The sequence below is a fragment of the Camelus bactrianus genome, chromosome 30 (assembly GCF_048773025.1).
Source record: "Camelus bactrianus isolate YW-2024 breed Bactrian camel chromosome 30, ASM4877302v1, whole genome shotgun sequence".
Lineage (NCBI taxonomy): Eukaryota > Metazoa > Chordata > Mammalia > Artiodactyla > Camelidae > Camelus > Camelus bactrianus.
Window position 1 is genome coordinate 19,857,997 of NC_133568.1, and position 25,433 is coordinate 19,883,429.

The following is a 25,433-nucleotide window of genomic DNA, read 5'->3' on the forward strand; positions in this document are numbered from 1 at the left end:
CTCACTTACCGAAGGCCTTCTGTTGCTACATCTAGGGCTAAGAGAGGAGGCTGTAGGTGGTTGCCAAAATTACCCCATTAACTGAAAATCTGCAGCCTTATGCTAAATTCCCTCATTCCCTGGGAAGTTACTTCTGAAACACTTAAGCAGGAACATGTTTTTGTCAAATTACTGCCTAACTAGGATTGCCCCCAATAATAAGAGCTTCCACTGCACAACTATTGGGAACTTGGTCTTGGGGGATGGCGTCAGGCCCAAATTCTAGAAGTAGGGGGCCAGAGGACCAGGAGGGGTTTGAGTGGCCTAGGGGCGCTCCCAGCTGCTGGTGAGATGGTAGACCGCAGAACAGAATCTGTAGGGAAAAGGAGGGGTCTGACTGGGAGGGGCTGAAGGGTTCATTCACACCAAAAACATGCCATCCTATGGATGTTCTTGGCAGGCATCCAGCCATCATGGAGATCTAGCTCAGCCTAACTGGAAGCCGAGCCCAAGAAGGTGGGACTCAAGGACTTGGGATCTAGGAGGCAGGCAGGCAGAGCCAATCTGACTTGCAGCATCGAGGGACAGTTACCCAGGGGATCAGCGAAAATGAGCAGCCAGGGTGTCCAAGTCTGGATTTCCTAATAGTTACGAACACAGAGACTTTTGTGCAAAGGGCAAATCACGGGGAGCAGTTCCTGGACTTGGAGCTCAGGATCAGAGTGAGACCAGCACAGGGCGAGCTTCACATGCTGTGTGAGGTCTGGGAAGCTGCAGATCCTCTAGGAAGAGGGTTCACCCTAGAGCTCCAAGTGGAGGAAAAAAACACAGAGCTTCTTGGGAGCAGAGAGCCAGGACAAGAGAGGAAAAACAACAAAGACATATCTTGCCTTCTCCTGAAGGTGTGAGCATCGTGAAGAGAGTTTTTCAGATTATTTTTATTTACTCTCAAACCATATTTCCTTAACTATACCTGTGTATGTATGTTACCTTTTTTTTTATGGTGGGGTGAGATAATTAAGTCTATTTATTTATCTATTTTTTGATGGGGGTACCGGGGATTAAACCCTGGACCTCGTGCATGCTAAGCACATACCCTGCCACTGAGCTATACCCACCCTCCCATGTTACCTTTTAAGTTGTATATTTATTGCCATTTTGAAGGTTTGATGGTATATTGCAGAGTATATGATATAACTCAAGAACCAAGTAGGGTTCAGTTTAAGCTGTACCTTAAATTAAATTAATACCATTATTTCCTGCCTCACTGAAGCAGATTTTCCCAGTAGCAGATTTGCTGCTACTCCTTAAAAGATCTGTAATCCTATAGCTCTGTCACGCAGACATCTCAGTTTTGGGGAAATGAAAATGTTCTGAGATTAGACATCAGTGGTGGTTGCACAACTTTGTGAATATAGTAAAAACCACTAAATGGTGCCCTTTGAGAGGGTGAATTTTACGGTATGTGAGTTATATCTCGATTTTAAAAAAAAGAAGACATGTCCAAGTGTAAAGTTACAGTGAGCTTAGGAGAAAGAAATGAATTCTAAGGAATAATCTGTGAAAATCTGTTTTAGTGCTAGGACATCTGGTCACCTGTGGAATCTGTGACTTCCTCAGTTTTGCCGGGAGGTGTTAAGCCCCTGGCTTAGATGGTGGATGGATTGAAGGAATCACAGCCATGCTCCTAAACGTGTAAACAAATTGTCCACACATTCAGGTAGATGATGCTCACCAGGTACCAGAGTTTGGAGCAGCCTGACGGTGCTGCTAAGCTGCTGCCTCAGGGGAGCCCTTTTACCAAATTCCCCTAAAAAGAACCCGTGTGTGTGACACCGCCAAGGTCTGTGCTTATCTTAGAGAGACGCTTGCAGCTTTCTTATAGGTCAGAAGCACTCGATAATCTTTAACATCTGAAATACAGCCCAAGCACGCATTCCTCTTGTTTGCCTTTGTCATCAGCGTTGCAGGAGCACTCACGTATCAACTGACCGCATTCAGCTGCACCATTTTGCTTCCGTACGTCTTTCTTCCACGTGCACACATCACTGTGCTAGACACAGAGAAACTGTAATGATGCCTATAAAAGCAGAGAAAAAGAGACCAGAAAAGAGAGGAGGAAGTGATTTCTGCTACATCATTCTTCTTAATATCCACTAGGCTTACAGTGTGGTCCTTAAACCCTATCACGTGGTGAATGTACTGACATCAATCTGCATTATCTGGGGTCCAGGGAGAGTGTTAGCTGGGCGTAGGAAGCAAGTCCAAATACAACCTTCCTGGCACACCTGGCTCCAGAAACACATGTGAAATTCTCATCGACCTCAGAGTAACTGTCCCTGTCTCCATCCCTCCTGAAAGCCAGGGGGAGGTTGGAGCAGTCCATACTGGCTGCAACCCACCTGCTCTGCTTAGCTGACCTGGGGTTTTCTGGCTGTGATGTTTTCTGTATAAAACTTTCTTCCATAACAGATATTTTGAGGATGCATGGCTTCTTCCAGGCCACGTTATTGCTACACCTTCCATCCGAGCTCTTTAGCATGCAGGCGAAGCCCACCGATTGCTTTGTCCATGATTGGTACGGTCTCCCACAACTCTGCTGATGGTCTCCATTGCCACCTCCACCCCACCCCATGTGTCATTTCAGACCTCAGTGTCACTACCATTTGAACATTTCACTCTACCAAAGAAGCCTTCTCTGCCCTGCCTCTACTTCCACCTTTTTCCTCATCAGGCCAATTTCTTTTTAACCAGTGAGACTACTCTTGTCACATCCCTTAGGACACCTCCCCTGGCCATCAGCTGAGGTCAGGGTCCCCCTGCCTGCCTGAATGGTAGCCCACACCTCGGTGTGTGGAAGCCCCTTGGGGACAAGGTTGTAACTTTGCATTCCCGGGACCCAGCAGGAACTTGACCCTTGGTGTGCACGATGTGAAGTCTGTTCAGCTCAGCCCAACTCTTCCGTTTCACCATTCAGTTTCTAACATGACCACCTGTCAACAGGAGTTTGTGTTGTTTTTCTGACACTGAGAAAGCTGATACGGAAAAGAGCTCTCCTGCAGCAAACTGATAAGAATCTCTGATTGATTGTAGGGGACCTGGCTTTTTGTTTTGTTTTGCTTAGATGAGCAGATTTGGACATTAATGTTGGTATTAGAATCATATAGAAAGGAGACAGAGTTTCAAAAAGCTGAAGCAGCCTGCCTGCTTGGGATCCCTCAGCCGGCAGGTGGTCAGGATTCCTAGCTCCAAGCCCACACGCTTCCTATGACCCCATTTTTTGCTGTCCCATTTTTAAAATTCTCTGCATGTTTAAAATTTTTTTTCATTAATTATTTTTTATATTGAAGTATAGTCAATTTACAATGTTGTGTTAATTTCTGGTATACAGCATAGTGATTCATTTATACGTATATATTCCTTTTCATATTCTTTTTCATTATAGGCCATTAAAAGGTGTTGAATATAATTCCCTGTGCTATACACTAGGACCTTGTTTTTATTTTATATATAGTAGTTAGTATCTGCAAACCCTGAACTCCCAATTTATCCCTCCCCACCTGTTTAAAAATTTAAAAGGTAAGCAGTATTAAACATCCTTTCAAAATCAGAGATAGCTTGTAAGACCACATTTGACCTGGTATAATATACGTATTAAGGGGCCCCACTCTGTCTTTCAGCAGTTTTATGACCAACATTGACTGAACACTTTATCCACCATGAGATGACACAGCAGTGGGACAGATTCTGTATGTGGCTTATGTCAAGCAATTTTCAGCCTTCTGTGTACCGTTTGTAAATTTCCCTTTACCCATCCTATTACCATGAGCATAACCGACATATTTTAAAATACTTAAAAGCGTTTGATTCCAGTGTCAGCTGATTTTGCCCGTTGTTGGGAGAAACAGGCTACAGTAGGAAAGTGACATTTTGGCCGGGGGTGGGGGTGGGGGTGATATTATGCAGAGCAGTTTCAGGACTGTTTATAGTGGTTTCTTACTCTTTTCAGAAATGTGAGTCAGTAATTCTCTTTCTGTTTTCTCCAGAAAGAACCTGTGCCTAATCTCTACCTGACGTGCATTTTCTCTTTAGGCGACTTTCCAGATCACTCCCCCATGTGCCAGTGAGAGGCATTACGAGCATCTTGGACGATGCTGCAGCAAATGTGAACCGGGTTTGTACTTCTAAACCTCCTTTCATTGTCCTTCCAAGGTGGGTGGGGCTTTTTTTTTTTTTTTTTTTCTAATCTGAGGAATGATTTCTGTCCTGTTAGATGAAAAAAGAAATTGGTTAGGCTTTTTATCTGTGTCACTCTGAACACAAAAACCTTTCTCTCAAAAGATGAAATCATTTAAAAATCAAAAGCAGTTTCAGAAACTGGTACTTGAATTAAGTAGCTGCTGGAAGATGAATTAAATACCTGTTTTCCAGAACGCTATTTGAGAAGGCAAGATGGTTTTTAAACACCTCTTCTGGCAGTTTCAAACTTTCAAAATATGAAATGCCACTCTTATTTGAAAGTATTCTTTTCACAGAAATTTTTGGGGACAAGTATACTGGAATTGTTGCTGCTAAAAATTGTCTAAACCCTGTTATAACTTCCCCCCATACCTACTCAGCTGTGGAAGGTGGACTGGTCACCACGTCCCAGAGTTTTCTGCCAGAACATGGCCAAGTATTTCTATGGCCTCAGGAAAGCCTCAGGTCCACAGGGTCCTCACTCAGTGTTCTGGGGAGGGCAGAGCAGCTTTGAGTCAAAGGTGTTTACCTTATAACAAGATGCTTTAGCTATTTCAGCTACAAATGCTTCTTGGATGTGCAGAACAAAGATCCGTGTGTTTGTGAGAGAGAGAGAGAGTGTGTGTGTGTGTGTGTGTGTGTGTGTGTGTGTGTGTCAAACGAAGTTAACTGTGAGCCCACAGTGTACGTAAAACAAAAGTAGTTCACTATCCAGATTCACAGCAGAGAGGATTTGAAGACGGAGGGGAGGGGTGAAATGAAGTTCCTCTTGCTTAGCTCCCAGGGAGCCCCTCAAGTCCTGCCAGCACCAGTTTGAAAACCATTGTTCTTTTCCTTAGTCAGCAGAGGTTTTGGGGTGGAAAGGGTGATCTTTTACTTAGAAAAATGAAAAGGCCACTGTGACCACAGCCACAGCACACCCAGAAGAGGTTATTTGAGTCAGCAGGTAGGCCTGAGAAGCCGTCACTGACTTGTGGCCACACCTCATGTGTCGTTCTGGCTGTGGGGGATGTCCTAGGATCGTGATCAAGGAAAGGGTTCAACAGACTGGTTCATTTTTGTGGACTTCTTGGTTTTTTGGGGAGAGTGTATTTTTGATTGGTGCAATTTTTCCCTTTCTGCTTTAAGGAAAATACATGTCTTCCAAATGCACCGCTACCTCTGGAAGCGTCTGTCTGCCCTGTGGCCCAGATGAATACCTGGACACCTGGAATGAGGAAGATAAATGCTTGCTACACAAAGTGTGTGATACAGGTGAGTCAGCCATGCATCAGTGGGAAGTGTGGATAAAGGACAGTTTCAGATACAGCAGTGCTGTCTCTTTGGAGGCCCATAGGAAGGCATGTGGACCACAGACCCCCAGAAGGATATGCTTCAGATCCCAGAAGCATTGTGTTAAAATTCTTCATGTGGGACTGCTGTCCTGGAATATTTTCGTGTTTAGTCCTGGAACATGTCTTACAGTTGACAAAAGGTTTCCACAATGTTTCCACGTGTGTTGTGTTACTTAATCCTCACAAAATCCCTGTGAGGGAGCCCTGATCATCCCACGGTAAAGGTGAGGAAATGGAGACGAAGAGGGGGTGAATGATTTCTGCAAGGTTACAAGTGAGAAGCGGGACTCCAAACCAGATCTGAGTCTCCAGTCCTTTTCCTAAACCATCCATGTCTTACTGACTCTACAGTTTGATCACCTTAGCAGACTGCTACAGGATTTTTTGCCTCAAATGTTTTTTTAATTATAGCTTATTTGTTTAGAACAGGGTCAAAATGTGTCTCTTAAGTTTCAACCTAGAAGCTCCTTTCCCACTCTTTTCCATTCAGTTTGTCTGTTGAGGAAGCCGGGTTGTGAGTCCTGTGGGGTTTCCACAGTCTGAACTTTGCTGGTTGCAGTCCCTTGGTCACACTGAGTGTGCTGTTCTGTCTCCTATATTTCCTGTAAAGAGGTTGTTAGATTAAGAAGGCTGATCAGAATCTGGTTTGGGTTTTTCTGCTTTGTTTTTGGCAAAACTCCTTCGTAAGTAGGCATAATGTGGTTATGTCAGGGCTCACAAAGTAGCTGCCTCTCTCCCTTTTGGTGACATTAGCTGCTGTTGATGATCATGGCCTAGATCCATTTTCACTAGGGGCTGCAGTAGGGGAGGGTATGGCTCAATGCTAGAGCACATGCTTAGCATGCACAAGGTCCCGAGTTCAATCCCCAGTATCTCTACTGAAATAAATAAGTTAACCTAATTACCACCCCCCCCCAAAAACAAAACAAAACATGGGAATTAGGGGCTGCAGAAAGGTCAAATTCCATCATCCCTTCTTCATTTATTGGCTGGGATGCTTTATAAAGTGAAACTTCCCTCATCCACTGTTTGTTACTCTGAAGTACAGTATTTACAGGAAAGACAGAATGAATGCTTGGAACTTGATTTGCCATTTTTTAAAGTAATGACTTGATCACCAAGTTTTCTCCAAAGGATTTGTATGAATATTATGAACTCATGCATTTAGACATATTTGAAGTGTTTTAATCCATTGAACTTACAAGTTTTACTGGTGCTTAGATTATCTCCCCTCTCCCAGGTGGCCCCCATGTCTTTTGATACGATCGCGGGTGTCTTTAAGAGCTTTCTTGCTTCCAGGCTCATCTTGGACATTCCTGCCTTGAACTTGGAATCAGCATTGCTTTCAGCAGAACATCTTGTTCAGCGACCTCAGTCTGAGTGCTCGGGAGGCTCATTGCTACAGGATTGATCTTATTTATAGGGTTTTTCCCCAATAAACAGAAGTAGGAAATAAATATTTCTTAAGCATCATAATTTTTCTAAAGTTTTAGAGACAGCTGGCAGATTTTGGCCAGAGAAGGTAACATGGAAACTCCACTGAGCAGAAGCATCTGATCAAGTCTTTTTTCTTTCCCACTGCTTAGTAATGAGTTTGACTCATCGCTGTCTCTTGGAAAGAAAGATTCACCATGTCTACTGCCAAAATTGATTAAATCCCCAAACCTGGTGCATTAAGATATTTTAAAATATGTCAGTATTGTTCATCACCACACAGGCTTACATTTGAGTGGGATACTGGACAAGGAAGTGACCCTCGTCCGTCTGTGTTTCCAGACATTATGTCCATGTTTAGGCATGTTGGCCTCGGTGCTTCGGAGCTGACCCCGGCCCCGGAGAGTGACACAGAGGGAGTGGAGATTTCTCAGGTTCACCAAGCTCTGCTCTGAAAAGAATGGGAGTAGGAAGCGTCCGCTCCCTGCTGCTTGTAACTTGAGAAGGTGAAGGAGGAGCAGGTTTCTGGTTGGTTGGTTGGTTCCCCCTCAGAACTCTGTCCCTGGGTGGTTCGGCTGGGCTGCTCTAACAGAACACCACAGACTGAGTGACTTAAACAACAAACACTTATTCCTCATGGATCTGGAGGCAGGAAGTCTGAGATCAGGGTGCCAGCATGGTGGGTGGGGTGCTTGGTGAGTGCCCTCCTCCGGGTTTCAGGACAGCCACTTTCTTGTGTCCTCACGTGGTGGAGAGCAGAGAGAGAGGAAGCAAGCTTTCTGCTGGCTCTTACTGTAAGGGCACTAATCCCACACGACCGGATCACCTCCCAGAGCCCCACCCTCTCGTACCATCACATTGGGGCTTAGGATTTCAGCATATGAATTTTGAGGGGACACAAGCATCAATCCATAACTCCTATAAGTATTCAGGAATATAAAATACGAGGGACAATCCAGGTGAGATGGGGTCCTCAAGGGGTGAAAGATTTGTTTTAAATAACGTAATTGTGTTGTTTCACGTGTGCATGTGCAGACAGGCAGTTGCTTCTTGTTATTTCCAGTCATTGTGTTCTGTAAAGTCACCACAAACATTGACCAGGCAGCTACTGAACCTCCGCTCCTGGGGGAAATACAGGGCTAGGTTCCTGTCAGCTGCTGGTCACAGCGTTTTTGTCAATCAGTCAACACATAACCTTGTTTTGTGTTTCTGTTTAAAGACATTTTATTTAAGAAATATTTTGATTCATTGACAATGAATTCACAACAGGCAGCATTGTAACTCATCCCTAAACAAAGTTTATCTAAACATGCATTTTCTTCATAAGACACATCACAGCCTTCTTGGGCTGAGGGACACTTGATAGCATCTCAGTGCTACGCATGGGGGCCATTTTAAACAGTGATATTACCAACAAAAAGCACAAGAATGCCAAAAACAGGACACTACATAGGCCACAAAGAGGACACTGGTTTCCAGTGTGAGAACCGAAACTAGAAGGCAGAGTGTCACCCCATTTGCCCTCAGCTGGAGACATGCAGGTCCAGCCAATGGCTCAAAATTTTTGCTGTCCTGCATGTGTCTGAGAATGACCGCAAGAGTGCCAAGGGTATCGATCTGGGGGTTGCTGTTACATTTTAGCCAGTAGACGAAATTGCTCATGTGAACCAGCGAATATTGAAGATCTACTGTGTGTGTGAGCATTTACCTCTATGCTGCAAAAACTGGAAAGAAAGAGCCAGGAGATTTGGAATAAGGAGAGAGAGCTTTGCTGTGTGTTGTGAGAAAAGACACAACTGTGTTATTCTAAGTATTGGGGGAGAGATTAATTCCCAAGCGTGTCCCCAGGCCCAACCTCCTGACTTTGACCCCTAATCTGATTACACAGGGACCCCTGTTTTCAGGACTCTGAATTATACTATGGCCCAGCGGGATCCCAAGATGAATCCCCAATCTCCAAAAACCCTATTCTCTTAGGTCCAATCTAACATTGCTGTTGAGAATGTTTATCACATTTGAATTTACTAAAAATCCAGACTGTGAAGTTGACTATTTTGCATCAGCCAAAATATTCAAAGATCATAAACTCCCGAGGCCCTAATCTTCCCACTAACATGAAAACTGACTTTTTAAAAACCCCACAGGATTCGTTATGAGAGAGAGAGGGAGAGAGAGGAAGGAAGGAAGGAAGGAAGGAAGGAAGGAAGGAAGGAAGGAAGGAAGGAAGGAAGGAAGGAAGAAAAAGAAAGAAAGAAAGAGAGAGAGAGAGGGAGGGAGGGAGGGAGGGAGGAAGGAAGGAAGGAAGGAAGAGAGAAAAAGAAAGAGAAAGAGAGAAAGAGAGAGAAAGAGAGAAAGAAAGAAAGAGAGAAAGAAAGAAAAGGGAAGAAAAAAGAAAAGAAAAGAGAGAAAGAGAAAGCAAAGCCCACTGGGATGTTTTAGCGCCAGCTCAAGGTGTGTGTGGGTGAGGGGGAACTGGAGAGTTCCTGCATCCAGGGGTCCTGCGTGACTCATTCGTCCACGAAGCTGGGCGGGCGCTGCACTGGGGCGGTTTGGGGCCAGGGGTGTCTGAGAGTTGGTGGCACGAGGTGGAAGATGTGCATCCACACTGCCCCCCGCTGCCTCGCCGCCCTGTCTCTCTCTCCCGCAGGCAAGGCCCTGGTGGCGGTGGAGCCCGGCAACCGGACGGCCCCGCGGCGCTGCGCCTGCACGGCCGGGTACCACTGGAGCGAGGACTGCCACTGCTGCCGCCGCAACAGCAAGTGCGCGCCCGGCTTCGGCGCCCGGGATCCGGGTACGGGTTGGGTTCGTGTATCTGCCAGCTCTGCCCTAGCCGTGCAAGTGCCCCCAGGCCAAGGCGGGCTTCCCGACAGCTGCCCGGCGTCACTACACTGCTCCCAGGGAGCTGGCGGGTGTGGGGGGGTGGGCTCTGGAGGAGCCTGAGGGTCCCCGGGAACTGACCCCAGGTTAGGTGCCTCCAAGGGAATGTCAGCGCTCGGCCCACGTGCTCTGCTCAACGCTCCTTCTGTGCAACCTTCTCATCCCCACTTTGGTGGGGAACTGGATCCTGCAGGGCCCCCCGAACTTTTTTAAAAAACGTGTGCACCCCCTTAGAAGAATTTTGAAAATCTGAGCACCTCCTGCCGTATTTTTGACATCTAAAAAATTGTATTACAAATTTAAGGAGTTGCTAAGGACTTAGTTTCCAGGGAATTGGAACAGCAGTTTAATGCTTTAAAAAATATTCAGTGGAATCTCAACCACAGCAATTTGATACCCATCATCATCCGTTTAAAAGTACCCCGATCCTCTTTAACTATTGGAAATTTTACATAGTTCTTTACTACCCTTTGATTTGTATCCATTTCACCATCCCTGCAGAGTTTTATCCTAATGTATTTTTAGGCTTGGAGGGTTTTTACTAATTACCTTTTCATACTCTTACACATCAAAAAAAATGGACCTTTTTGAAATTTTAATTTTTAAAGATTTCCTGTAACTCAAGGTTCTGAAAGTTAAAAACATCTCTTTGGGGCTGAGGTGTTACTACAGTTATTATTACACAGTTGGTCAAAAAATGAATATACTTTGTTTTGCTATAATTATAGAAGTGAAACACAGGATTGGGAGCATTAAAATATTATTCATTTCATTTCGTACTGAGGAAAATAACCATCACAGCGTCTAACTGATACAGTCAGTCCCTATTGTCAAATTATCAACTAAACAAGACGCATTGTCTCTGGGAAGAAGTCTGACCTGGTATTTTTAATTCTAAAATAAATATCCCTGTGACAGCCTGCTGCCTTTTTAATTCTGGTTCTAAGACATAGGCAAGACCCAGAGCCTTTCAGAAAGTGTGTTGCCTGTGTGAAAAAAGTGTGCTGCACCCCTTTTGCTTTTTTTTTCGGATCTGTGTCCTCTCTACTTTGCTCCTTCGGAAATGGTGCATTCCTCAGCAAAAGGTGGAGGGTACAGGGGGTGACGTGGATGAATGAAAATTTCACTCCCACCTGACCTTGCAGGATATTTGAACTCAGAACAGCTCAGCCTGATCCCAGACATCCCATTTCTGTTGTCACACCCTTGCCCTTAATAGATAGGGAAAGACAGAAGCTATACTGAGGTGCTCTGAACGCAGGAGCTTTCCATCACCCATACTTTGACTTGTTGCTCTGTTTGGTATCTCGGAAGTTTGGCACCATGGTAGGATTTGCAGTAGGTAAGAAGTGTGCCTTCTCTTATAAAGTGAAAGTAGAGTGCTTTTGAAAGGGGAAAAGAAAAAGAAGAACGTGCAGGATGCCCCCAGCAGGTCAGTGTTACGAAGAGCAGATGTGAAAGTCAAGTGTATAGATACCAGCGCCTTTCAGGCTCTTGGTGCTTTGCAGCCCCTTAGGAAGTCTTTGTTTTCTGGGTTAATCTTCTCGAGTGTGTTTATCTTTTTAAAAGCTGTTTGAATTAATGTGAGTGACTAGCTTTTAACTACACCTTCGCTAATATTTCAAAGCAAATCAAATCGCTAGAATAAGGGATGGGGTACCCTACGTATTGAGTCAGTTGCAGAAATCAAGAATGTACTTCCCCCTGGACTTTGGACAAAGAACATATAAGTTCTTATTTTAGTGTTTTTATTCATGAAAATAAACCACAGAAGTGCTACTGATTTCAAGAGTAATTTGTGGTTTTGGCACAAGCCAGTTGCCTGATTATAATCTCATGTGTTAGCCAATGTCCTTCTTTATGGGCATCAGCAGAGGTCATCATGTGTCAATTGCAGTAAAGGCACTAGACGTAGGAAATCTGAGACATCTCCTATTTTGATAATGTAGTTTATGAGAAATATGAGAGAGCTGAAGACAGCTTACTAACCAGAACCAATTCCTGCTTTCAGTGCTGTGGCTTAAGGCAGGGGTCCAAAATCCATCCCAACACTTGTGTTTGTGTAAATAGAGTTTTATTGGAACACAGCCACATCCATTTTTTTTTCACACATTCACTGTGTCTGCTCTCATGCTACATGTAATTTGCAGACCGCAGAAGGCCTGAAAAGCCTAAGATATTTATTACTTAGCCCTTTACATAAAATTTCTATTACCAACCCTTGGTTTAAGAGAAAGTGACCTGTAGTGTAGGGTAGTTCTTTTTGTCCTCCTTTCAGTTTTTGTTTTTGTTTTTTTTTTTTTTTTTTGAGAAAACTTTGTTGACATTCTAAGACTTGGACTGGTGAGATTATCGATCAGAAAGTTTAAGACAAGAAGTTTCCTTTATTTTGGTGGGATGAGGTAATTAGGTTTATTTATTTGTTTACTTTTTGCTGGAGGTACTGGGGATTGAACCCAGGACCTTGCACATGCTAAGCACACACTCTACTACTGAGCTACACCCTCCCCACCAAGCAGTTTCCTTTAAAAGCAGTAGACAGGCTGCCATTCTCTGTAGACAAAGGCTGATATAATCCCAAAAGGGAAGAACAGACAGGTGCTTGGTTAAAACAAATCAGACAGCAGGTTTCATGGCCAAAGCATCAGTGACCAGGACGGTGGCTCTGACCAGCAAAGGGTCCAGATCAGAGAACTGGACCTAATTCACATCTGGCGTTTGCACCTTGATACCAGTTACCCTTCTGGGCACAGTGCTGTCACCTGCTGTAGGATCTCAGGTCTCTGAAGCCTATGGGGGCTGGAGCCATCAGCTGCAGGTGGCAAGGGTGGGAAGGGGGAGGCAAGAGGCAGGGGGGCAGCACCTGATTGCTGGTCCTGTGGACCATCATCCTGGCCGATCTCTAAGTGTCCTCGTTTGTCTTGTGTGTTCTTTTGTCCGTTTCTCTTTTGGACAGTGCAGCTCAACAAAGACACGGTGTGCGAACCCTGCCTCATGGGCTACTTCTCTGACACCTTTTCCTCCACAGAGAAATGCAAACCCTGGACCAAGTAAGTGACAACGAAGGAACCTAGAGGGAGTTTGCTGATTTTAAACAACTCAATCTCTGGCTGTCTTGTCTGGGTTGAAAACAGACTGATTCGGTTTGGTGAGGCCTCCTCTGGAGCCATGTTCACGATGGAAAAAGTCTGTCAGTTGGGCGTAAGGAAGATAAACCTGTCCAACCAATTGCCAACCTGATATGGGCAGGCTACGTAAGACCTGTTAGATTCAGTTTGACTGAAGCTTTGACTACAGTTGCAGCTGCTTTTTCCCTTGTTTTAACTTTAGTTGCGAATGATTTATGACATTTATTATCACTCATGATTCCTACTTTTCCCAGCTTCCCAACACCACTGGTTTATTTGTCCAGAGGGGTGTGTGTGTGTGTGTGTTATATGTGCATATGGAAGCGTCCTGTTTAAATGTTTACCTACTTGGGTTTTTTTTTTTTCCCCATAATGTATCCTGAATGAAGCATTCCATATTACTTCACTTAAATCTTTGTAGCTTTTTATAGCTACATAGTATTTCATTATAGAGCTGTACCATAATTTCATAATTTATTTAGTAAGTTCCCTATTGATAGTCATTTAAGTTATTTCCAGTCTTTTGCCATAATAAATAATTTTGCAATGAATCATCTCATCTGTATACTATCTTATACTTCTATGAGAGTGTCCACAGTGAAATTCCTGGATCCTTTGGTTGCATGCTTGTGGTTGAATACTAATAATCAATGTCATGATTCTTTCATTCCCCAATCTATTAATTCTCGTTAAATATTTATTTTCTGATCGACTTATCCAAGTTTTATTTTCAAAAGGTTTTCCGCGTTTTCAGCTTCAAAAGAGTATTCGTCCAAAGTTTATCAGTTAGCCGCAGTAATTGAACTTGGAATTGCCTTCGCCAAAGACACCAGTCTACCCTCTTTCAGACCATGCTCTCAGAGTAGTCTTAGAGAGCACTGGTAGCAGTTACTTTTGTTTATTTATTTGTCCACCTTAATGATGTGTGGATAGGCACTGGGGATTCAAACGTCCAGGAAGAGTTAAGTTCCTCTCCCGAAGGAGCTAGCAATCTAGTGGGGTAGCGCATTTTGTAGCTTAAAAAAAAAAACCCCAAAAATAAGAATATAAAACTGAAGCACTTACTTACCTTTCCCCTCACAGCTGCACCATTCTTGGAGAGAAGGAAGCACATCATGGGACCAAGAAATCAGATGTGGTTTGTAGTTCTTCTCTGCCATCTGCAAAACCACCAAATGGTATGTTTCATAGAGCAGGTTGGTAAGTAGATGTGCCCCAGTCTAGTCAGCTCTTCTAGATTTCTCCCAAATTGCATGCTGTGTCGGGAGGGGTCCATCTTTCCCTTTTCATCTCATCCTATGTATGGTCAGCTCAGTATTTCATTTTTATCAGCGTTTTAATTCCAGATGTGTTGTTTACTTGATAATTTTCTACTCTGGAATGGATAACTAGTCATTTACTCATATATACAAAGAAAGAAAAAGAAAATGGGGCTGCAAACATAAATTAAAATGCCCAAATATGGTAGGGTGGTGGTGGGCACAGTAGGGTATCTTTGGCAGATTCTGGTCACCAACCAGAGTTAGCAACTTATTTAGAATATAGATATCATTATTTATGGAACATTTTGTTGATCAAATTAATCTTAAGGACAGTTTCAAAGATTGGCAGAAAGTTGACCATTAATGGTGGATGCTGGTTATCCAGGTGAGTGTGGAGGTGGGTCCAGGTATCACCGCATAGGAGGAGCATAAGTGGCAAGAAGACCTTTCTAATGAGGCAAGAGAACCTGGGCCACAGAATAATAGCGTGAATGAACTTGGACTAAGAAAATCAAGGGTTTAGTTTTGACAGTTTGGGAAACAGGAAAACAAAAACATCAGAGTTCTGGATAAGGAGTTCCACAGTCAGAGCAGCATTTTTAAAAGACTGTTATGAAGAAGGAGCCCATCCTCCTGGAGAGGTTGAAGTGTTCTACAGGTAAGCAAAGAGGGAACTGGATGGCGTGGTAAACCTGACTGGAGTTGTTCTAAAGTAGAAGCATTTAAAGATGGCCCTGGGCTGACCTCCCTCAGGGCGCGACAGGCAGGACCAGCCACGTGGTGGGTTTCACCCTTCCCAGGGGGAGCTCTCTAGGACACACGTACAGTCAGGGTCGGGAACTTCCAACTTCTCTTCCTCCACACCAACATCCTTGATTTTGGGGTTTGGTTGAAAGCGTTTTGTTTTCAAATTTAGAGAGTAAAAATAAACGATCTTTAATGCTGTTTTTCTCATTTTCTTCCGACACAGAACCCCAGACTTACTTGCCCAGTTTAATTATCCTGCTCCTCTTCATCTCTGTGGCGTTAGTTGCTGCCGTCATCTTTGGTGTTTACTACAGGAGAGAAGGGAAAGCGCTAACAGGTATTGTGTCCGTGGTGGTTTTTGAAATTGAATCTTAAAGAAAATAGGTACCTTTCTAGGTGTGTGCTTTGAAGATGCATGTTTTGCTCTCTGACTGCCTCTAGGGTGATCTCTTTAAACTAAAGTGAAACACACTTTATACCTAATTCGTTGTTCTCTGGAAGAACAAACATCACTGTGCCTGTTTATATGTAAACAAAAAGGTGGAGGAGACTGAAGACTGTTGTATGAATTATGCAGCGTCAGATATACAGGGGTTGCATTTATCCTAGAATACAAACATTTTAAATTATTTAAATTAATTACTTAATTATTTAAATTAATTACTTAAAACAGAGACAAAATGTTCAGGTAAGTGGTAGATGGAAATTTTTGACTGGGGTGTTACCTTGATGTGTGGATTTAAAATTCTGAAAGTAAGTTGTCTTATACAGTAAAATTTAGGTGCTCAATCTTAGAATGAGTGATCAAGTGTTACCTTGTGTATTGGGAATGGTTTTTCCACAAAAAAATGTGTTTATATATATAGTTTCTTGTAGCACCACGTCATGCTTGAATTTTATACCACAAAGCTAAAAAAGTGTAATTTTAAAGAAAGGACTCAAGGTTCATGAAGTTCCCTAAAGGTGTTTCGTTCTCTTTTGAAGCACCTGTGGCCTCACCGTCCTTTCCCATTTTTGGCAGCTCGTTTATCTGGACCACCTCTGCTTTGCTGTGATTTCATCAGTTCTCCCACAGTCACACCCAGGGACTTCACACAACCCTGCATACTTAACTGTTTCCATCAACATCACATTACCTAATGTAACACTGGGCAATCAAAAGATTAATTAAAGAGGGAAGACGGTGATTAAAGATGCCAGTGTTAAGCAGAGAGTGTTTGAAGAGGAAAAGTTGCAATTGACTTTTTAGGAAGTCTGTTCATTATTGAATATTGTTATTTAATGCAACTTCACCTTCCCAGCATCATGAGTGGGGATTTCAATAACGCACGTTCAGATGACGCAGATCACTTGTGTAGTCATGTTTATGTGAGATAAACAGACTTCCGATGTTTCATTCTTTAGTTTTTGTCTCTGTGATAATCTCTTACCACCTTACCTTCCCAATGCCAAGCAAGGGCAGTAGGCCTGCCAGTCACTGTATTGGGAAGTATGACTGTCGGATTGTCGGCTCTCTCTTCATCCCTTTGTTCAACACCTGTTTATTGGCCACCAGGGACCAGCCAGGCCCTGGGGTCTCAAAACGAATCCACACACACAGAGCCAGTGCCCTCATGGAGGAAGCTTCTCCTGGGCATGACAGACGTTGAGCTCACAGAGTGAGGCTGAGTGTGGAGAGGGAGGAGCAGAGCTCCAGGTGACAGAGTTGTCTGCCCACCCTCAGAGTCAGCCAGGGAGGAGGCAGGGGGAGCCACATCTGAAAAACAAGTTGAAATTCACTAGCCCAAAGGGAGCCAAAGAGAATCAAAAGCATTCCATGTGGAGAGAATTACTTGATTTGGAGAGAGCAGGGCAAGCTGGAGGGACTGAAAGAAGGTTAGTGCAGCTGGAAGAGGAAGTCAGGACCAGTGTGAGATGAAACTGGAAAAGGAGGCGTGGCCAGCTGGTGCAGCCCTGCAGGCCTCGCTAAGGAGTATGCACCTCATACGTAGCAGAGGGAAGCAAAAACAGCCCTCTAGTTTTAGCATTTGGGTATTTTATTAACAGAAACAAATTTGAGGGTGCAGTAAATGTGGATGCAGACCAACCAGTAAGGAGGGGTTTTGCAGTCATCCAGGAGAGAGATGATTATCATAGTATTTTTGAATAACAATCACCTCTGTGTACAAATGTTCTTTTTTGTACCATCTGTAATTGTCTAGTACTGATCCCTACAAGGAAAGGGCTGCAACTTCCCTTTTATTTGGACTACCTTTATTTTTATATAATTTTTAAACGATAGAAAATAGGCATGAATAATAATGATGATCACAGCAGTAAGTGACATATATTAAATATTTATTATGTCCCAATACTGCTGTATGCCTTTCACATGTACTAACTCAGTCTCCACAACAGCACTGTGAGGGAGGCAGCATTTTTCCCCCATTTTATGATGTGGGAACTGAGGCTCAGAGAAGTTAAGTAAACCAGGCAAGGTCACATATTAGGTATCATTACCTATTACTATGACCTGACCGTCCTCCAGTAGAGAAGGGACAACCTCTTGGCTTTTGTCTTGGAAGGCAGCTGTGCTCACCACCATACCACCAACACTTGCCTCTAGTCTTTACAGTGACTTCAACATCAAATATCCAACGGAGGTGGCATAAAATTTTGTCTTTGTCTTATATACATTAATAGATATTTTTTAATTCGTAGATTTAACTTTAAAGTTTCATCACTTCTATTTTTAAAAGTTAAGGAAGAGGTACTTTGTGTATGTCACAGAACATTATCTTCTTTCTTCTGAGAAGCAGTGGGGTACAGTGGAAAAGGATTTGGGGCCCACTGGAACTCAGTGGGGTATGACACAGCCTTCCAGCGTGCACTTTTATTGTACATATGTTTGCACTAGTTTACTACAAAATCAGTCTCCTAGACCCGTGTCACCTTTGCTCCCCTGTAATACCTAGCCACGTCCCTCATAGTCAAAGAAGATTTGCTGAGGGCAGCTCTGACAGCCTTCACCATGTGCCCAGAGGTATTCGATGGAACGGTAGGGGACCATATTTTGCTTTACATAGATCAGAAAGCTCTGTTTTTGAAAGGAGGGGCAAGATGCCTTCATTGCCTTTAAATTGGTTGATTTTTCTTTTAAATGTTTTCACTCTCAGGAACTCTCAAAGATTTGCAGATGGCTGTGTTTAAAGACAATATTGAACTGACATAGTGGTCAATAATACTGAATTAGAAATAGGAGATAGTATTATGAAGCCTTTATCCTTACTTTGTTTTTCTAGCTAATTTGTGGCACTGGGTCAACGAGGCTTGCGGTCGCCTAAGTGGAAATAAGGTAAATTGAAGTCTTAAGTACTGTTAACGATTTGGCTGATATAACTATTACTATTCAAATACTGAGCCCCACTGGGAATGGGTACTTCCTTGAGGGGTCGGAACTGCATATCCCAGGATTGATCCCTACGGAATAACCCAAAGCCCAAGTCAGTTCTCATCCTAAATGCTGTTTTCTTGTGTTTCATCCCATTGCTGTCCTCTCTGTGCCCATATGTTATTTATATCATTATTTTAGTGCCAATCTCGATCGCTTAGGCCAGATTCCTGGGTGGGAAGAGCTGCCACATTCCTTTTCTCTGTAGTTGTGTTGGTGGCTTTTACTTTTGGTATAATTTCAAAACTATAGGAAAGCAGTAAGAATAGTACTAAAAATTTCCACTTCCCTATATGCAAATGCACCAATTGTTTATCTTTTCACAATTGCTTTATTATTTGCTTTCTGTGTGTACATGTGTATGTATATATTTTTTTCCTCTTGAACCATTTTGGAGTGAACGGCAGACATCGGGCTCCTACGCCTTTAAATACTTTCCTGTGAATTTCTTAAGCACAAGGACATTCTCCTATATAACCATAGTACATTTATGAAAAAATTTTTAAAAAGTGTAGTAGTGGTACAGTACTATTATCTAATCTACATTTGATCTGAAAACGTTATTAATTATCCCATTATATCCTTCAGCTCTCTTTTCTAAATAGATATAAAGGTATATAAGTTTAGGTATAAAGATGTATAAATTTTAAACCCAGAGCTCATCGAGATTTCTCCAGTTCCAGTCCCAGCACTGCAGGGTTCATTCTAGCCTTCCCCTGTCTGTCTCTAAATCTTCCCTTCTCCAGCAGTATGAAACCTGCCTCCTGTTACTCTCACTATGTTTACTCAATTCCGGAATACACAGAAAGTAGTTTCAGAATCATTAAGCCACCCCACAGCAAAAAACAAAGCCACCAACTGGAGTTCAATATTTGTTTTCGGGCTTTGCCTAAATTTCTGTTGGGAGTACAGGGACTGAATCCCGTGTTCTGAAGTTATCAGAATTAGCTCTCCTCCTTGGTTCAGTGTAAACACACTATTCATTTGAAATGCAGCTGGATTCATCAGTTTCTGGTTGTACACCATTTGCGGGTTCTCCCCGACCCCAAGTCTTAAATAACCCAAATAAAGTGTCACAGTGAGTATTCTGTCTGTACTTGTTATGGTGGAAATAATTACTATAAACACTATTTTCAGCCGCTCTTAGCAGAACCATGTTCTAACAACACTTGTATTAATGCTCTGCCTTCTGAATTTAAATCAGCAGGAGTCCTCAGGCAACAATTTTAGCTGCACTCACGTGGAAGCCTCTAGTCAGCGTGAAATCTGTGAGAGTGTTTTACTGCTGACTCTGGAAGACAAGCGGTTTTCTGAAGATATGTGCTGTCCAGACGATGGTGGTGCCTGTGGAGGGGGTGGTCCCTGTGCCCAGGGAGAAGATACCGGGATGCTCACCTTGGTCAGCGAGACTGAGGGGGACCCCTTCAGGCAGGTTCCCATGGAAGATGAATATATGGACAGGCCCTCCCAGGTCCCAGACTCTATACTGTTACTCACTCAGCCTGGAGGCATCTCCACACCGCCTTTCCCTGAACCCCTGGAGGTGGGGGAGAATGACAGCTTGAGCCAGTGCTTCACTGGGACAGAGAGCTTGATGGATTCTGAAAGCTGCCACTGCGCCCAGCCCCCGTGCAGGACTGATTGGATTCCTGCGTCCTCTGAAAAGTACTTGCAAAAAGAAGTGGAGGGTGGCAATTGCCCCCACTGGGCAGCCAGCTCCAGCTCTGCAGATGGCTGTGCGGGCTGCGGGAACCCTGCTAGGGAGGACCGGGAACCCCTGATGGGTTTCCCCCAAAGTGGACCCTTGCCCCAGTGTGCCTACGGCTTGGGCCTTCCACCCGAAGCGGCTGACGGGGCAGAGACAGGAGGCCAGCCCATGGACGGGGCTGATGTAAGGCTTCCCGGCTGGACGAGGGGAGGCCCTGGGTCTGGAAGCCCCTCCAGTGACCAGCCACCTGCATCTGGTAAGTGACTCTGCTGGTTTCTTCTAAGCAAAAATGCCTGGTCTTTGTGCAGCGCCTGGGGGCAAGTGTAGTACGCCATTCAGGGAAGACAGAAGCTAACGCAGGGAAAGTTCAGCTCCAGCGTTTTCCCCTGATGAGCCTCTTCACAGGGTGGGTTTTGATTCAGTCCACGTATCGGGTTTGTGGACCATACCCCTGGGACTCTCCCTTCGTTTATCCGTGTCCTATGCCCTTTTGTGTTCAGGCTTCTCACGATGGGGTTAGACTTTAACTCCCAGCCTTGACCCCTGAAGACAGTGTCAAGATTGACCTCAGGACTGGCTGAAGTCAAGGTGTTCCCTTAGATTTCTGGTTTTGGGTTTGTTTTTAAAGCAATCTAGGCCTCAAATCTCCCCCCAAAAAAACTCTTTAACAAATTTCAGAGCAAACAAAATTGCTTAGTTAATCCTTGCTTAATTAATATTTATTGAGAGGAGCTTGTTGATTCTAGGCCAAGATAATGATGCAGTGAGCTGTCCTGTAATACATTATGTGAGAAGCATCTTTTATCACCACTGCATATATTTATGGAACCAGGAGGATAATTTTACAATTTAAAATCATTATAGAGATTTATCGTTGCACCACTGCTTGAGTATGGCTAGCCCACAAATTGTAATATTATAACTCTTTTCTGTGAAGGTAAAACATCCTCTGTTTTATTATATAGTTATAAGGAACTTTGCCACTGATGGTGCGGGCTTCCTCTGGCTCTGGGGATTATTTGCAGTATGTGTGGTGGGTCGGGGATCAGGAATCTCTTTGAAAATCTTCTGAAAGCTTATAGACGCTCTGCAGAAAACCGAATCTATGAATATATAACTATTTAAGGGGCTTCGCAGAATCCTCCCAGCCTCCAAAAAAACATGGACCACCTTTATCCTGGGATGCATTTTGCTTTTTCTTTCCTGCCTCTTTAAACTGCAAGCAGGTCTAGGTGCTGGTCTTTGAATTACGTTACATCTCTGAGGCAGCTCCATTGGGCCCTAAACAGAGTCTGTTTTGCCTTGTGCTGATGCTGGCTCCTGGCTTATTTGGTAGAAAATGTCCTTGAATCTGTTTTCCAAGCTTTGTGGTTTTCTGCACACAGATTCACTGATGTGTCAAGTCTGTATCAATTCTCAGTCAAACTGAAAGGAGGAGATAGGCTCGGGGATATTTTTCAAAGAACTGATGTGTTTATTCTTCCAAAGACCTCAACTTTTTTTTTTCTTTTTTTAAGATTTTAAGGAGTTTCCATGTTTGGCTCTGTCGTTCGTTTGTACCGTTCTGTCTCTTTTCTAGAGGTTACTTTTCCTCCTATTGGTTGCAGACACACACAGAACCCGAATGTTTGGGGCTGTGGGGAGTGGGAAGGCAGTGTGGCAGTGGCCGTGTCTTGTGACACTGCCAGGGGACAGACCGGTTTTTCTGTGGCTGACATCAGGAAGGTGACATTTGCCGCTGTGTGAAAATCAGCAGCAGTTCTGGGAAGAACAGAGTTAGCCAAATTGAAAGAGATCATTTTTCCTTAGTGTCATGAAACCAAGAAGTCTGGTCTGAGCTCTCCTGCAAGGAGTTCAAGCAGGGCCCATGTCTGCTTTCCTTTATCCTTTATTTCTCCAGGGCTGAACATCTAGGCCTGGAGAAAAGAAAAAAAAAAAAGTGTGTCATCAACTAAGCGGTGTTAATTTGCAAAAAGTTTACACTGCTTTTTCTGTCTTCCTCTGATGCTCAGCCACATAAAACATCCGTTGAGAGTCTGCCCGCAGACAGACGCCAGCAAGGGAGCTGGATTCAGGCGAAGCAGCAGCCAGATTGATTTTTGAGGCTGTGCTGTTCTCTCCAGAATTACTTCTACATGAACCAGCCTTCTGGTTCCTGGTCAGCATAGTACTTTCTCATTATTCCTTTTTGTGAAGTGCCATAATTTATGTTCTATAAAACGTGTGAAAGAGGTTGGAGCTGGGGTGAAAGTTAAAGAGTAGGGGATGGGGTTAATCTTGTGTGATCTAAAAGCCACTGTGCTCTCAGGACTTGAGGGAGGTGGCCTTTTTATTGGCTTTTGGATTTCTGTATGTGAGTATTTAAAAAAAAAAAAAAAGAAAAGAAAACTTACAACCAAATCAAGTGGTTTCTGCAGAAATGACATGGTTGGACACTTCCCCAGTAGGGAAAATTATCTCCTTTGCACCCAACTTCCTTTTGAAGAGAATGATAGTTCTTCAAAGGGCTCCACAAGTGTATCTTTCAAAATGAATACCCAGTGGTAAGTCTATTTTAGCAATGTAACAGCTCTTAAAGGACAGGGAGGATTATCAGCAAAAACCAGTGAAGGGGGAAAACATACTTGCGGTTTTGTCTTGCGTTAACCATGTTTTAATTTACGTCTTAAATTACCATCCTGATGACATGATGGTGGTTACCTTACTTACAAGCCCTTTCACCTGGAGTTTGGAGAATTCTGTGTCTAGAAAGTTATTTCATGTGAAAGAAAGAACAACTTCTTATGATTAATGTGCTGCTAGTTGGCCAGTGACTTGCTTCCAGCTCCTGAGATCACTTAATTGGTTCAGATACTTTTGAGCTGGAGAGAGATGTTTATTTGCAGGGCCCACAACAATTCTTAATGAAAACAAGCTATGTGTTTTTCTGTCAGATCTTTATTGAGGGTCCACTGAGACAAGGAGATTCGGAAAAGCTTGGAAAACAAGTAGGGATTGTTGCGAGGGAGTGGGAATGGACAACACAAAAAGAATCAGTAATTTGAGAAAGTGAGGCCTTCCACGGCCCACCCCCTCTAACATGCACGCTCTTGTTCCCCTTCACCTGCTCACCCACTTCAATTTGGCCAAGGCCTGTGCTTTCGGTGGAAACCTCTCCCTTTCCTGCTTCTGCGCTGTAACGTGCTTCCCCTGGCAGAAGCCACTGTCTTGGCACTGTCCCCTTTTCCAGAGAGCCCAGTTCCTCCTGTGCTTCAAGTCCCAGCTCAAATGCTGCTTCTTAAACCAGGGACGCAGGTCGGCTGCCTCGGTGGCCTCTCTCCCTTCCGTGTCCTCGCCAGCCCCTGGTAATTCATCTTGGCATCTTTCTCACGGAGCCCAGCATGTTCACATCTGTATCCACAACCGTCTCTAGGCAGCCACGATCAATCGGCAGGAATTTCCATGTCCTTCGCCACACCTGATCTTTCTGGTCTTTCCTAAGGCAGCTTAGTCACAGTTTGCTAAGTGAATACACGTTCAGAAGCTCATTCATTCATTCGTCCAGTCATGAGTAACTAGAGGAGCAAGAGACCGTAGCCCCTGTTTGCTTCCTGACTCATGTTCAGACTCCACCTCTTCTGTCTGTTCTGGGGAGCAGGGGGTCAGGCAGGGGATGGAAGGACTGCCACTAGCTGTCCTGGACAGACTTAGGTGTCCTGGGTAGAGGCGGCAGAGATGACAAGTAAGGAGGAGCTTGTCCGTCCAAGTGGCACAGACACACCCAGGCTGATGCCTGGGAGCCAAGGGCACTAGAAGGTGAGGGTACCCACCTGACTCCCAGTCACCATCCTCAGTCTCCCATGCCTGGGCCACACCCCAACCTGAAATGACTATTCTTGACCATCCACTTCCATCCCGACAGATTTTCTTACCCAGTTTTAGTTCCCATCCTCCCCACCCCTCAAACAATGGACAGTCCTCTGTTTCTGACTTCCTTCTCTCCTGTTGAAATGCCATCCACTAACTTGTGTTTGACCTTTAGCTAAGTATTATAAGGGCAGGTATCAGTTCACTGAATCTATAAGTTAAACGTATTTTATAATTTGGTTATTTGGTAATAATATTCAGCATTCATTGGTGCTAAGAGTCCATGCATTATTTCAAAATATATGAACAGTTCATTCACTCTATGCTTTGATTAACTTTGAGTTGCTTGCCTTCTTTCTTTTCTAACGGGGCTCATTTGGAAGGACTTCATTCATGAGCCATTCTAAGTAATTTTCAAGCATGATTCAGAATGGAACTATTAAATACTGCTTCCCTTCCCGTATCATCATAGACCCAGTTTCTTCCAAAAGCCTAAAGCAGAGCTTGCATTTCCATAAAAAAGAAAATCACATGAGAAGCATATGGGTTAAATATAAAATAAGTTTTTAAAAAATTCCGAAAGAGCCCAATATAGCTTGGATGATTTGAGTGGATTTGTGTATATTTTTAGTTCTTTTCCTTGGAAGAAAATCTACATGACAGTCGGGTGGTATTATTTGCTAAGTCACATTAAATATTAACGTTAAGCCACGTTCAGTGTTAGAAACTCTTCAAATGTTCTCATTTAATAAAAATCCTCCTGTCTTGTTGGCTGTCAAATCATACTCTTGGGTAGCCTTCACATAGAATTCCGTCAGTGACCTTGTGTTCAGAGACCCATTAAGATCGTTTTGACATCCGGAGGTTATGTTTTTATCAGTGACATCGTAGATGTTAATTACCAGGTGCTGGTTAAGTGCCTCACGTGTATCTCCTTCCTAATTCCTCACTGAAGTCCTGTGGGCAAGTTCCTCGCCCACCACACAGCTAGTTAGCTACAAAACCACGACTCAGATCCTGTTGCACAGCCTGTGCCTCGAACCATGGCATCGTCTCGCCAACAGTGGGTGCCATTGATACTGATTTCATTTGTTTACCATGTGCTGGAGAATCCTCAGTGTGCTGTGGAATAAGGGCAGACTCTGGCTGAGCATGGGGCGGGGGCCAGGCCAGGCCCAGAAGGATCCATGGGAAGGGACACTAGTGTCTGTGCTGGAGGTGGCGGCTGCCTTGGCCTCTGAGTCCCCTCTCTTCTGCCAGTTGTCTCAGGAAGTTACTGTTTTCACCATCAGTGATTCTTTTGTGAGGAAAGCTCTTTCTTCCACATGCCTCCAACCCCCCTTTTTTTTTTTTTGGCAAGTGAAATAAAGTTAAAATAAATGCAAGGGTGGCCTTGCTGGGGAGAGCTGGCGGAAAGACAGCTGAGGAGAGTCAGGAAGGGTGGGGTGG

The 25,433-nt window shown here is 43.9% G+C and overlaps 1 protein-coding gene across 4 annotated transcripts in view; it reads left to right on the forward strand.

Moving 5' to 3' along the window:
• TNFRSF11A (TNF receptor superfamily member 11a) overlaps positions 1-25,433 on the forward strand; it is a 50,074-nt gene that overhangs the window by 18,342 nt on the left and 6,299 nt on the right. The window contains exons 2-9 of one of the 4 annotated variants that reach the window (XM_074355299.1): positions 4,072-4,153; positions 5,347-5,472; positions 9,634-9,777; positions 12,820-12,913; positions 14,075-14,169; positions 15,224-15,337; positions 18,282-18,334; positions 19,638-20,394. In XM_074355299.1, the coding sequence (XP_074211400.1) occupies positions 4,072-4,153; positions 5,347-5,472; positions 9,634-9,777; positions 12,820-12,913; positions 14,075-14,169; positions 15,224-15,337; positions 18,282-18,334; positions 19,638-20,394 (1,465 nt within the window). Of the gene's footprint in view, positions 1-4,071; positions 4,192-5,346; positions 5,473-9,633; positions 9,778-12,819; positions 12,914-14,074; positions 14,170-15,223; positions 15,338-18,281; positions 18,335-19,634; positions 20,395-25,433 lie in introns of those variants that run through there. The other 3 variants (XM_074355300.1, XM_074355301.1, XM_074355302.1) reach the window with 3 other exon arrangements.